Source organism: Rhinolophus sinicus, linkage group LG10, assembly GCF_036562045.2.
Source record: "Rhinolophus sinicus isolate RSC01 linkage group LG10, ASM3656204v1, whole genome shotgun sequence".
NCBI classification, from domain to species: Eukaryota; Metazoa; Chordata; class Mammalia; order Chiroptera; family Rhinolophidae; genus Rhinolophus; species Rhinolophus sinicus.
Genome location: NC_133759.1, coordinates 74,842,356 through 74,857,568, shown reverse-complemented (window position 1 = coordinate 74,857,568; position 15,213 = coordinate 74,842,356). Strand labels below are relative to the sequence as shown.

Below are 15,213 nucleotides of genomic sequence, written 5' to 3'. Positions count from 1 at the left end.
ACCATGCTTGTTAGAAATTTATTTATATTTGTAGTAAATCACTGTAGAGTTCTGAAATGTCTTCCTATGAGTAACACACAAGAACTTAACAGACTTTGTGATATGCACATGAATTATCTTTATTCCTTGGTCTTTTTAAGGTTAATGTATACGTGATTTCTCGATAGGTTCCTGCATCTATATGTCAGGTAGCTATGCTTTAAAAAGCAAGTTCTAACAATGCAGTTTGGAATTTAACTGGATCTTTGAGGAATGCTGTTCTGTTGGCGAATTGTGCAATTTTTAAACATTTTTAGGGTTGATAGTAAATATTACTTCATACTTGTAAAGCCCTTTTAATGCCTTTCTCTTAAGTGAAATAATGCTTGGGTATGGGTTGTAAGGGGCAAAAAGTTTCAGATAGTAAAGTTTCTTATTAAAGGGTACATTTCCCTCCTATAATTTTTAATTGTGGAGGGTTATTCTTGAAGGCTAAACGTTGTTAAACGTGAAGTGGAATCTTGAACGTCCATATACTACTACTCTTATGCTATATATGCCTGCATTTGTGCCAGTCTAGATTCAAGTAAGTCTCTGCTGGCCCCATCCCCGCAATTAATTGCCCTATAAATATTTCTTGGATAGATGCAAGAGGTTGTCCCAAAGCATTATTTCTTTCATTGGCAGGATGTTAATAAGAATATTGGGGGGAAATAGGTTTGGAGAATGCTGTGTGAAACATGCTTTATGGTGGGACTCCTTGGACCCTCCATTAATACACTTATGTTTGTGGTGAAGTGCTGTGGGGCATGTTGTATAATATCATTTTCTAATTTATTTGAACCTCCCCTTTTTTGCAATATATCCATAAGTTATATTCCAAAGTATACAGTTTAAGAAGTGCTACGCTCCCTGAAATACTGTATGTGCCTATGATGAAACTTCATCTGTTCAGATATCCGTGGAAACCTGAGCAGCAGTGACAATGTTCAGGAATCAAATATATTCATTCATTTATTCTACAAATACTTAATAAGCAACTATCACGTGAGGAGTAGACATCACTATGCTAGACCTTCATTAGGTAGTAAAAGGAAAATACAACTATATCATTGTCGAGTTGCCTGGACCTATGTGTGTGTGAGAGAGAGAGAGAAATAGGGATATAGAGAGTTTGAGTTCTGCGTCCAAAGAAATGGAGTAAAAACAAATATTTCACTTTCCATTCATTTCTCAGTTTCCCATACAGGTCCATATGTTGAGAGTTTTTTCTTATCTAATTTATGTCACTTTTTACTCTGTTTCCAATGCTTGTTAGGTAAATGTTTATTTTCAGCTTTACTTTATATAGCAAGTATATTATTATTTATCATGTTCTTACAAGGCAGTCTAATGACACTCATCTTTGAATCTTGCTGATGTAATTTTGCATCATAAAAAAATCAGAATGTATGCTATGTGTATAGCAACCCTTAATTGCTAAGGGTGACAGAATTTCAACACATTCCAGTGTCTGTGGACCTTTTTAAATGAAAGGGAAAGAGAAAATTTCTCTGACATGTGTGTTTATATTTGTTTTAAATTTTGAAAAAAATTCAAATTATTTATAGCAATAATTGAGGAATGCTTTCTTCATATGATAAAAAGGTTGTATGAAAATCTGTGTTTTCTTCATGAAGTAGAAAATAGATGCTATAGTAAAACTCCCCAGTTTTATACTGAGCTCCTTAAGGGTAAGACCCATCTGTTTTCATCTTTATGTTACCAGCTGAGTTCCTGGCACAAAGTAGAGTATAGCAGAGAGTTCTAGAATGAGATAGATCCGAGTTTGAACTTCAGCTTCCCTACTTACTTGAGTGTGAGATCGAGGGCAAGTTGCAAATCCTAGTTCCTCATTAGTAAAGTAGAGATGCTAATAATGCCTGCCTTTTAGGGTCTAGTGAGGATGAAGATTGCTCAGTACGTTATAAGTATCATTACCAAGCCAATTTGCGGACTTGTTCTTCAGGCTTTGGTTCATTGCGTTACTTTTATGGATGACCTTCTTCTCCTTGGTCTTATCTTTATAGGAATCTTGCGGTATAGAATCTCTCTCACTTTGACACTGCAACCAAACATCTAACATTTTAAAGTCATTTTCAGTCTTTGCCTTTCCATCTACTTCATCCTATCTACCTGAGAATTTTTTCTTTGTATTTAAACAGTAGAATTGAATGGGAGGAAGATCTTGGAGCTGAGACATACTCCTGTCAATATTTCTTTATTATTGTAACCAGTTATAGTTATTGTAAGCAGTTATAGTTAGCTCATTGATTTTCTGCTGCCTTTTTAAATACACATAAAGAGCTATAAGATGACCTCTAAGCATGGCTTTAGCTTATTCCACAGGTTTCAATATATATCATTTTAATTTTTATTCTGTTCAAATATTTTCTAATTTCCAGTGTGACTTCATTGACCTCTGGCCTATTTAGAGTTTCTGTTTTATAATTTCCAAATACATAATAATTTTCTAGTTATCTTTTTATTGCTTATTTCTACCTTATTTGCACTGTCATCATGGGATATTCTCTGTATGATTTCAGTCTTTTGAAATATGTTGATGCCTGCCTTTTTGTCAATTTTTATAAATATTTTTTATGTGTACCGTAAAAGAATGTGTATTCTGTAGTTTGTGATTGCAGTGTTCTATGTACAATTGAACTTGGACAACGTGAGTTTGAGTTGTGCAGGTCCACTTATATAAATTTTTTTCAAAAAATACACAGTTGGCCCTCTGTATCTCCAGGTTTTGCATCCATGGATTCAACAAACCACAGATTCAAAACAGTATTTTCAATCCAGCTGGGAATCCATGGATGCGAGGGGTTGGCTGTATGCATTGTTGTACACCATTTTATACAAGGGACATATCTGTGGTTTTGGTATCACAAGGGTCCTAGAGCCAATCCCGTGTGGATACGGATGGACAACTTAGTTAACTTTTGGGGGAATCAAAAGTTATACATGAATTTTTTACTGCGTGTCGGGTCAGTGCCCCAAACCCTCACGCTATTCAAATTGGTTAATTATATTTACATCTTCTGTATCTTTACTTTTTGTTTGTTTATTCTGTTAGTGAGAGATAAGTGATAAAATTTCACAGCGTAATTCTGGGTTTACCTAGTTCTTTTTTTATTGTTATTTTTTGCCTTACATATTTTGAGGCTGTGTTAGTAGGTGCATATTTATTTAATGTTGAATATTTTATTATGAAATGTCCCCTTTTGTCTCTACTAATGCTTTTGCTTCACAGTCTACTTTATCTGGCATTAATATAGCTACCTAAGCTTTCTTTTGGTTTGTGTTTGCATGGAACATATTTTTCCATTCTTTTATTATTTAATATTTCCTCCTCTGTTCACTAGGTAGGTACACATATTTTTACTATCATTTTCTTAAACCAGAGGTTATAACAATGCCTTTTTTCCCTGTCAGGTCTATTGCTACTGTTTCGTGAACAATGCAAAGAATTTAGAGTACTTGAATAACTTCATTTAACCTTCTCCAGACTTAACATTTCTTATTATAATGTATTTAATTGTATATATATTTTAAACTTCGTGGGGCATTATGCTACTGTTTTATATAGTATTTGTGTAGATTTACCCCAAACATGTCCTTTTTTCCATTGGTTTTCCTTCTTTCCTGCATCTAGAAGCTTCCATATGGAATCATTTCTTTCTCCCAGTGGATTTCATTCATTGTAGGTCTGCCGGGGAATATTTCATTTTTGTTTCTCTGCAAATGACTTTATTTTGTCCTTTTCAAGGACTATTCTTGCTGGGTATAGAATTCTAGTTCTTGGGAATATCACTCCATTGTCTTTGGGTTTTCAAATTTTTGTTGAGAAGTCAGCCATCAGTTTAATTCTGCTTTTGTCAGAGTAATCTCTTTTTTTCCTGACTGCTTTTAAAACTTTTCTCTCCTTTTTTCCCCCTCAACAATCTTACCTGGTATGCATAGGTGTGGGTTTGTTTTTATTTATCTTGCTGGTAATTCTTAAAGCTTCTTGATCTGTAACTTCCTGTCTTTTGTCAGTTTGGGAAACTGCTCAGCCATCATCTTCTATGCCTAAAATACTCTGCTTTTTCAATGACTCTGGTTATTCAGGTGTTATCTTCTCACTGTATCTCCTGTGGCTCTTGCCCCTTCTCTCCTAGCTTCATTCTTTTTCCTCTCCATGTTTTATTCTAGATATTTTTTCAGACCAGTCTTTACTTTTCTAATATTCTCACTAGCTCTGTCAAATCTGTTATTGAGTCCATCTGTTGTCTTTAATTTTCATAATTGTATTTTTCAATTCTAGAATTTTCATTTTATCTTTGTTAGTTTTCTTTCTTTGCTAAAATTCTTAGTCTTGTCGTTTTCTCTCTATTTAACATGGATTGCTAAACCGGACCAAATATGGCCAGTGAGCTGTATGACCTGTAAAGAATGATTTTTACATTTTTGAAGGGTTGTTTAAAAAAAAGCCAAAGAAAAGTATATCACAGAGACTGTGTTTGGCCTGCAGAAGCTTAAAATATATAATCTTTGGTCCTTCAAAGAAAATGTTTGCCAATCTCTGACATATATTAAATACAGTTATTTTTAAATCTATGTCTGATAACTCCATGTTTGAAAGTTCTTCATTGGTTTCTAGAGATTATTATTTCACCTAGTTTTCATCAATGCCATCTTGTCTCCTAGTGTGCCTGGTTTTATTTGAGCAATGGATGTTATGTATCGCAAAATTGTTTAAATAATTGGAGGCCTAGTATGATTTTTTTCTATGATTTTTCACTAGTAATCTTGTATAACCTTCATCCAACATTAAGGATTGAAATGATTCTAAAATGGGGATCAGTTTACTTTTAGGTCACACTTACTCGTAGAGTGTAATGTACTTTTTAGACTCCCAATCCAAAACATGATCTTTCCTTGCTAGACCTTGAATTGTAACTTGTCTCTTTGACCAGTGACTATCAGAAGTCCTTGGACTCCTTCAGTCTGTTGGACTCCTCTCTAGGAATAAGAAAATACTCTTAGAAGAAAAGCAGCCTCAAAGGCCAGATTGTGTTTGTGTGTGTTCCATTTTTTTCTGTTTATCTTAGTTTTAGAAGTCTCTGAATTACCTTACCCACCAGGGGAATTTCGTGATGTAGTTTCTTAGTGTGTAGTTTTTATAGTGACTTACGATAATGTAATTCAGACTCGACCATTTTCTCCTTTAGTGTATATTTAGTTTCCACTATTATGTTTCACTAGTTTTCCTGTATTAAAGTAATGAAAAACCTGTTTTTAAAAGTAAATAGATTTCTCTTGATGGTCCTGAAGCACATAGCTGAGAAATTATTTGTAAAATAGATCACATACCTTCTGTATAAAGCTGTCTCTCACAACTCTAGAGTGCAGTGGCTTGTTTTTTTATCTTACCTCTCATAGCATTTATTTTGTACGATTTATTTTATTATAATTTGTTTTGTTTTGTTATTTATTTTATTGGATGAAATACATTGTACAACCTGCATCCCTTTTAAAGTGTGACCATATTAAAGATCAGGTGGTAGAATCATTTCCTTCTGTGTCTCTTGTTTCCCTCCCTGTTCCTCACACAGACATTCGTTAAATCATTGTGATTGCTAACAACTTCTTTAGGGGCCGACTACAAACTAATACACTATTAAGTGAAAAGAGGCTTAGTACATTTTTGAAATATTGAACACAATCAGTTGTTTTTTTTTCTTAAATCTTGCTGCCAGATGCTGTACTTTAATCCAAGAAATATTGTTTTATTCTGGTATTAGTGACCATTACGTATCCGTGATGTGTGTGCACACACATGGTGTTTGTGGGTAATAACGTTCCTAGCCTTTACAGCAGAAATAGCTGATACACGTATGTTTCTTTGGGGAAGAAAACGGGCCAAGTTTTTCCTCTGAAATACCATTACTAATGGTAATCTCTTTTTAAAACTTGTCAGTTGGCTTCCACTGTAGGCTTCCCTAAGAGAGTCAGAGTACTTACTTGGTTCTTCTAATTTCCTGCGAGTTCCTAAGAATGGAGAATTTAGGTTAAAAATGAAGTTGCACAGTAACGTACATAAAATGAAATTTGTTGCAGAAGTTAACATTGTGTCAAAACTCTTATAAAGGTAATGATTGATATTTAGAATATCTTAAATATTTTTCTTCTTCAGCTTCCAGCGGATCTTACAAAGATGCACATCACAGACAACCCTCATCCACAGGTGCCTCATGTATCTTCTAGTCAGTCTGGTTGTAGCATCGCTAGTGACTCTGGGAGCAGCAGTTTATCTGATATCTATCAGGTAATACCAGGAGTTTGTGTGTTGTGTATGTGGTTTTTTTTATTCTGCCCAGTATCCTGTGCTTGTTCCTTAGGTGATCGCATGTCTTTTAAATAGGGTATGAAATTCAGGCCTAAGGTCTTTGGGAAAATATACTTTATTTACTATTTCAAATTTGCAAGCCTAATTAAAGAGGTATCTTTTGAGAGTGATAAAATATGGTCTAACAGTATATGGATATAGTGTTCTTTTTAATTTTATCCAGGTGAATCCATATGAATATATAATGCTTGCTTTGGTAAAAAATAGTTCTTGAAACACTGAACTTAAACTTACAAAAATGCTGATTTTATTATTGCTGTAAAGTCTTCCATAAGTAAAGCCATGAAGAAAATTAGAGTTGCTATTGTATTGTGAAGGCTCTATTAAATTTTCTAGTAGCCACATTAAAAAAGTAAAAGGAAATAGGTAAAATTCATTTTCATGTATTTTATTTAGCACAGTATAGCCAAATATTATAAAAAGTTTAAAAATTTTGAATGAATTACTTTATTTTTTCATACTAAGTCTTCAAAAGCCAGATTTTATTATAAACTTACAGCACATTTCAGTTCATAACAGGCACATTTCAAGTGCCCACAGGCTCATGTGGTTGGTGGCTACCACACAGTACATTTCTGTTGAAATAGAATCTTTGTCTGAGGAAAACATTTTAGACTGTGGTTCTCCTGAGTTACCCAGATTCGAGTATTGTAGAAAAAGCAGCACTCCTTTGTTAAGGAAGTTTGTAGGCACACGCAAAATGGAAAAATGCCTCTGTGTTTGGTTTATGCATGACTTTTCTCCATAAAAGTCATTGCTCTGGCCATCAGGATCTCCTTTTTGTCATTTTTATAGTAGACAGAACAGGACATTTTTTAAAAGTAAAGTTTAAAGCAATGTAATGGCTCTGGGCCACTTACTGTGTTTGTGCAGTTGCTGGGCTCCATGCAGTCTTCCCCTCACCAGAAGTGCCTTATGAAAGAAATAAGAATTGTTGCACAAGTCAAAGTAGAGCTATGGCTTCTGTGGACTCCAGTTTTTTCTAGAGAAGAACCCTGAGGCACATGGCTGTAGATTTCTCTCAGGATAAGTGGGAATGTCTGGACCTTGCTAGGAGAGCTGTACAACAGAGACGTGGTGCTGATGAACTGTAGATGACCTAGTCTCACTAGTCTATCCGATTCTAAGGCAGATGTGATCACCTTTTTGGAGAAAGGAACAGAGCCCTAGATGATTGTGAGAGAAGGGCAAAGAGAATAGTGCACAGACTGCAATTCAAGGTCATTTGGGACAGCCATTGCTTTACTGCGAACTGCAAGATGGACGCACAGTGGGGTTCTGTATCTTTGGCAAGATCCTGGAGGAGATTCTGAAGCATTGCACTTAAGTTAGCATCTACAGGATATCCACCTACTGGCTGGCCCGCCTGAGGCTGGGGCTGGGACTGGGGCTGGAGCTGGAGTCCACCTACTGCTGTAGGGCCATGGCCTGTGAGTGACTGTCCTGCTCCAACCTTGCATATGTTTTCCTTCCTTAGTAGTACTGTCTAGCTCATTCTAGCTTTTAGGAGATTCGTTTTTAAATTGGGTAGACTGTCGACAGCTGTCCTGCATGTCAATGGAGTATCTCCTTTACAAAATGAAGAAGATACCTTTTCATACCCAGAAACCTGAAGGTTACCGTTGGCTCTCTCCTCCTTTGATCATCACCTTCAGCACTAAATTCTATCAGTTCTTCTTCCGAGATCATAAATTGTGTTTGTGTTTGATGTTAACTGAGATGTAATTTACATATAAAAAATTCATCCTCTTCAGTGTAGCCTACCTAAAGACACACATTTCCATTGTCTCTCCATTACCTAATAGAAAGAAAGCACTTTATGCCCTTTTGTAATCAACTCCTTCTCCTGATTCCCAGCCCCTGGCAATCACCAGTCTGTTTACTACCCTGATAGTTCAACATTTTCCAGAAGGTCATATAAATGGAATCATATAGTTAAATGGTGATGCAGTGAAACTTACGAAGTTAACCAATAAGGTTAAAAAGTAAGCTCAATGAATTAGGGAGAGTGGACAAATAAAAGGAGCAGAAATAATGAAATTCTAGAACCAAAACCAGTCAGGATTTAAAGGAGAAAATTATAATGCAAAAGTCAAATATGCAAATATGTAAGAAAATCTTTTAAGAGTGGCCAAAACAGGTAAAAATTTTCAAACTCAGACTTTAGGACAATAGCCAAAGGTTAGAAACAGTATAAAGGTTAAAGCAAACAACCAACAAAAATAAAAACAGAAGGAAGAGAAATCAGAATCTTTAAAGAAATACATATACATACATACATACTTACATGTATTTGGTATTCGTATACTTATATTGTAAATCAGTTCAAGCGGACCAGATGGTAACAGTGTTTTTCTACTGGTCGTGGGTTTGTGGGTAGTTTTTATTATGTTCTTAAGCTTTTGTTTTTCTCGATGAACATTAATTTTAAAGTGGATGTAAATAGAGTGTACAGTTAAAAATAAAAGTTGAATAAATTGTGAAAAAAATGAAAGTAGTAATTAGTAGACGGTAAAAGGAATAAGAACATAATAGATTAATAAAATATATCCCACAAAATGCAAAATTTCTGGAATTAAAAAAAAACATGGGTAAGGAAAATAATACATTTTGTTATAACCAAATTGTGTGTATGCAGTCAGATGCTCAGGACGAAAACAAAGGAAGAAAAGAGAGCTTAAGAGTTAACTATTCGTAAACAAAGCTGCAATGAAAACAATGGGATTTATAGATGATGTAATACAGAATTGTACACCTGAAATCTATGTAATTTTACTAACAATTGTCACCCCAATAAATTTAATAAAAAATAAAAATAAAAATAAAAAAAAGAGTTAACTATCAGTGCTGGACTCTTCGTCTTTCCCTGGCCTCAGGCCTCGTTTGGAGTACTTGTTAAAGCTATTAATGCACCTATTAGTTACAGATTCAGGTTTTCATCATATATATCTTAGCCAGAGACAATTGAAGTGGTTTGGTTATCCGAATTTTGAATTTCAGCATTTGGGAGATTTTAAAAATGATCACCTATCCCAGTTGTGGCTTGTAATAGTAAAGCAAAGCCTTGGGAAATGATGCAAGTATTTTTCATTTGTAGGGTTGTGGGAAAGAGAGAATCTGAGAGTCGTCCCAACGGCGTTTCTTAACAGGAAAATTGTTTACACCGTTTTATGTGGCCAAACGTGTGACTATGTTCCTATGCATTTTCTTCTTGAGAATTTTCATATCTTCTGCTTTAAAAATAAAAGCCCTTGATTCTCAAAGAAACTTCAAAATAAAGCAGTTACCATGGTCTGGGGAAAATGCAAGTAATGGTTTCGGTGTGGATATGTTTTTAATCAGATTAGCTTAAAATTTAGTTAAAAATATGCATTAAGATGTTAGAATGTTCTTGGGTAGAATATTTTATGTATCCTCAAAGAATACTCGAGAAATAGGAGTGTTTTTTTCTGGGTTCCTTTTTCTATTTATTTCGGTCTTTTCCAAGTGCTGGAGCATTGTGAAATGTTCATTCTTGAGCTAGAGCAGTTGTCTTTTCATGAACTTACAGTTCAGTCACAACGTTTCAGTCGGTGGTGGACCCATAAGATTTTAATGGATTATAAGCAAAAAATTTGTTTGCGATGTTGAAAAAAGAGGCTGGACCCAATTAAAGTGTTGAATTTACTGCTAGCTCTGGGTGGTTTAAGGAGGAGGCTAAGCATACTGGCCACCCACTTCTGCTCACCCAGACTTAGCTGAGGCCCAGAGTTGGCCAGGGAGAAAGGGGAGAGTGCTGGGGTGCAGGGGGGACTTGGAGCCCGCCCTGCACACAGGCACGCGCACACTCCTGCACACAAATTCACATCTCTTCCTCCCACTCCCCTTCCTCCCTCTCTCTCTTTTTGCCCCCTCTCCCGTTTATTATTTCTCCTCTCAAGTTTTATCTCCTGGATCTCTCTCCGTCTGTGCTGTCCCTTTCTCTGTCATTCATTCTCTTCCTTCCCTGTCTCAGTTCCTCCCACCCTCCCTCCTGATGACTGCTCTCCCCAACTACACGTCTCTCCACAGCCCTCCCCCAGGACCTCCCAATGTATGTGTGCATGCGCACACACATTCTTTTATGCCGTATTTTTACTGTGCCTTTTCTATGTTTAGGTATGTTTAAATACACAAATTCTTACCATTGTGTTACAGTTATAATATTCAGTACTGTGTTATGCTGTACAGGCTTGAAACCTACAGACCGGCTGTGTAGTATGTGCCCTCTAGGTTTATGTACATGTACTCTGTGATCACAAAAGGGCGAAATCACCTAACTGCACGTTTCTCAGAACGTCTCTGTCTTAAGTGACTCGTGACAGTACTTTTAAATAATAGGAGGCACACATTCATCCCCCATCTATCTTTTTTAGTTTCTATGTAGGAAATACATGTTCTTAGAACTCTCAATGCTTCAGTTACTGCCTCTGGCAACATGAGTCCTTAACTTCATGGCTCTGCTGCCCATCTCTCCAGAACTCTTGGTGCCATTTTTCCACCAGGGTGTTCTTTTACACCTCAGCCAGCTTTGCCCTGCTGCATGTTTTCTTCCACTTGTCTTTACTACTTCTGTTAAGAATATCATCTGTGTTATAGTCAAAAATCTGTTCTCTTCGACTACTCTCTCTTTTTAAAATTCCACATGAAATAAATTGCAGAAAGTTATGACCTTACACCTCTACCGTTTTTCCCCGAAACTAAGAATTTAATGCGTCTTTTGGAGCAAAAATTAATATAAGACCCGGTCTTATTTTACTATAATATAAGACCCAATCTTATGTAATATAATATATTATTTTACTATAATGTAAGACCCAGTCTTATGTAATATACTACCAGGTCTTATATTAATTTTTGCTCCAAAAGATGCAATAGAGCTGATGGTCCGGCTAGGTCTTAGTTTCGGGAAAACACGGTAGTAACTAAAGGAGGCTTTACTTTGCCTGCCTACCTGCCCTGTTGTAGAAATTATGGAATGTGTTAGCCTGGACAGCACGACTGGGAAGGATTAATTCCACAGGATTCTTGCTCTGACCAGAAAGACAAAGAAGAAACATAAGGACTAAGCAGTCCATGAAAAAGGTTGGGTGGAATACTCAAAGTGGGAATGCAGAAAAAAGAAGTACTGAAAGCCTAAGGTTCTGGCTTAATATGTGCTCTAAGTTTGAAAATGTAGTTTTTGTAAGTTTGTATAACTTTTCATTCTAACCTGGAGTTCCCCTTATTGTTGCTTCGTGTTTATCTGGATGCAAACAGGAAAAGGATATCCTCTGGTGGTTTATTTTGGGAAGGCCAAGTCATCAGAAAATCACCTCAGACTGTCTGCCTCACCAAATTATATTTACACATATACATAGAGACCCATTCATACTGCAGGAAAGGAAAAACACGAGAAGTTTAATGCTTGCCTTACTAGCAATTTCACCAATGTGCTTTTTTTCTTAATTCATTTATCATAATCTTCTTGGTTGTCTGCTGTATACCAAGTGCTAGGATAAAGTGGTTGAAAGGCCAGGGCTCTGATCCTTTGTGTACCCTGCCTTAAATAAGGTGGCATATCTTTTGAACTACATTTTTTGTAACTTTTGATATTATCATACAAGTCTCTGAGGCTCTGTTAAATATTCTTTTTGGCTTTTTTCCTGTCTTTGTTTTTAGTTTGAGTAGTTTTTATTGCCCTTCTTCAAGTTTATTCTTCTTACAGTTTACATATTTTTATTGAGAATTCCCATTTTCCCCCTAATTAATTGTTTGTATTTTCTTTTAAGTTCTTGAGTTTGATAATAAATGTCAAAAATTCATGTCTTCTGATTCTATCATCTCTGTCATTCCTGGGTCTCTTTATGTTGACTGATATTTTTCCTGGTTATGAATCACATTTCCCTGCTTCACCTGTCTAGTATGTTTTTATTGTGTTGGACATTGTGGATACATGTGTGTTTTTTTTAATTCTTATCTAGTTATTAGAGAATGAAACTTTCTGCCCAGGAACTGCATCCTCAGAAGCATCATTCTGGTCGTCATATCTACTTTTATTTACCAAACGACCTGGCTTACTTTGTTTAGTCAAGGAATTAGACCTTGGACTCTGTATTGCTCACTTTATTTACTTAATTGTTAAATTACCAAATACCTTTTAATTTCCGAGCATGTTTTTGGCCACTGTTTATTTTATATTCGATCTTGTTTTGCTCCCTTATTCATGTTCGTATACCCTTAACATTTTAACAGTTTAATATGTTCTCTTAACTGATTTTGTTCATCCTTTTTCTTTGCTTTGTACTTTGAAAAAAATACAGGTAAGGGAAGACAATTCTAAGGATAGATTAAATTCTTTCCTTTGCATATGGCCTTAAAAGATCCCTAAAGGAGTTCTTTTGGTAGCCTTCTCCCAAACCCTACCCATGACTTGCATTCTCCCTAAAGAGTTTTTTCTTTCTTCTTTTAATTAAATTTATTGGGGTGACATTGGTTAATAAAATTATATAGGTTTCAAGTGTACATTTCTATAATACATCTGTATATTGCACTGTGTTCACAAGAGTTATTTTCTTAAAAGTCTTCACTACTCAGGCAGATGACAATAAGCCTTTCTGGTTGTCCACATAACTGAATTGCATGTGGCCTTTTTATGTTGTGAGCCATCTCTCTTTTTATCAGACATAATTTAAAAGGTGAAAATGGGGCTTGGTTGAAATAGTCTGGGTCAGGGGATGAAAACCTGAGACTGAGATGAGGACAGGGTGATTTAAGAACCCAAATTTATAAGGTAGGTTGTCCTTAAGAATTGATAAAATGGAAAAAGGCTATTCCAGGTGTGAACTGTATTTTGAAAAGTTAAATGAACTTGTATAGAAAATATTGCTTCAGTGTTTAGTGTTAAAAACTAGTTTCTTAGATTAAAATAATGTATATATAAAAATTAGGTTTTTGGAAAAGTCATTTTAGCATGTGCACGTTTAAATTAAAACTGCTATCTTTGAAAAGGGATTGTAATCTGCTAGCGAGTTTGTAGTCCCAAAGAGGGATTATTCAGAAATATACTCCACTTTTAAACCTTTAATATTCCATAGCCAGAAAATAACTCAGGAGAGCATGCTAGAGATGAGGTAGGGTTGCCCCTATACGATCTTTACCAGACAGCTTGTGTAATTTTATAGATCTCAAGTTGGGTGTTTCATCTGATTTGTTAACTAGCTGTTGTTACTTGAAGCTGTGCAGAAAAACAAAAAAAGTGTAAAGAAAACGATCTTACCAAACAAATTAGGTCTATTTCAGTTGCACTAATCAGAGTCTTAACTTGAATTAACAAAACCCAGAAAGGATAATTTATTGACCCACAGAGAAAGCAGAGGCAGTTCTGGCCTCAGGGAACCTGGATGCTTGCAGGTGTGTCTGCTCCCCCACCTTTGGCTCCCTAGTTTGCTTGCTCTTCCTCTCCTGTGATACTTTCAGTCATAGGTACTCTTTGTGCTGTGCTCTTTCTCTGTTCTACGTGCTCTATTTCTATTGCTTTGTTGCTCTGTATCCCTTTCTTTTTTTATGTCTGCCTTTTTTGTTCACTGTATTTCCTCCCCATTCCCCTGCCCCTTTCTCTGCCTTTTGGCTTCGTTTTCTCCCACCACAGAAAGGCTTTCCCATGCTGCAGTAGACTGCTCAGCATCACATTCTTTCAATTCAGGAACCAGAGAAAAAAGGACACTCTGCCTTCCAGCTCCAATTATAAAAATCCAGAAATGAAGCCTTTCTACCTTAGCTTACATAGAGGGCCGGGGCAAGGCACTGTTCCCCAGTGCAGTCTCGGGGTTAAGTTGAAGGGGAACAGCAATTCCCTAAAAGAAGGAAGATCCTCTCCTGGGCAGACAAAACACTAAATGTTCAATACAGGAGATGAGACTTAAGTATTTGAAGATGCCCTAGTCTTTACTAATACTCATATTTGAGTGCTTGTTTATGAAATTCCTGTGTTCAACTCATTTGTTTCTATTACTGCTTCAGTACTCATGCTTTTTCATTAATATGAATCTAGTGAGTGGAATATTTAGAAATAGTGCCTATGAATCCACTTCAGGACAATTTTATTTCCTAAAAGACATCTTCATTATTTCCTGTGAATGATACTTAAATTTAGATTTTTAAAAATCTGCTAGTTCCTTTACAAGTATCTGAGACTAATATGTTTCCAGAGTTGAGGTTGTAAGTATAAGTTTATTTATATAAAAGATTTAGAATAATTTCTGATCTTCTTGGCACAATGTGAGATTCAACAGTAAGGTATTGGGAAGTGATCAGTATTTGTTTACTCCTTCACAACTGGTCTGTTTTAATACTTTTCAGTACTATTTACCTCTTTTATACTCTGTTCTTAGTTTACATGATTGCTTAACCCTCAGTGGTGAGAGAATGGTACTTTATTTGCAACAGTCAGCGTAGACTAATAGGTACTTAGAAAATGGTTGTTGGCAAATTGTCTTTATCTTTCCTGCGCTTCATGTGTTAGGAAATGTACTTTTAAAAAATACAAGTGTTTGTTGGAAAACAGGTATTAAAACATTTAGTGATGTTTGAGTCTCCTAACCGTTTTATATTGACAGGCTCAAATTTAATCACCTAGATGTCACACTGTGGAATAATGAGTCTGTATTTTGGGCAGAGAGAAACCCGTTTTATAAATAAGTATTTTGCTTTTGATACAGTATACAGTATTGCCTGATTCTTTATAATATTTGGTAGGGAGGGATGGTTTTGATTAGACTGTGAATATAATTTTTATAACATGA

The 15,213-nt window shown here is 35.7% G+C and overlaps 1 protein-coding gene across 12 annotated transcripts in view; it reads left to right on the top strand.

The window, feature by feature from the left end:
• The window catches only part of RAPGEF6 (Rap guanine nucleotide exchange factor 6), a 183,025-nt gene that overhangs the window by 93,278 nt on the left and 74,534 nt on the right, over positions 1–15,213 (top strand). For 11 of the 12 annotated variants that reach the window (XM_074313473.1, XM_019756032.2, XM_019756037.2 and 8 more), the window contains one exon: positions 6,200–6,331. The exons of the other annotated variant lie outside the window; for it this stretch is intronic. In XM_074313473.1, coding sequence (XP_074169574.1) covers positions 6,200–6,331 — 132 coding nt within the window. The remainder of the gene's footprint in view (positions 1–6,199; positions 6,332–15,213) is intronic. 12 annotated transcript variants of the gene reach the window in all.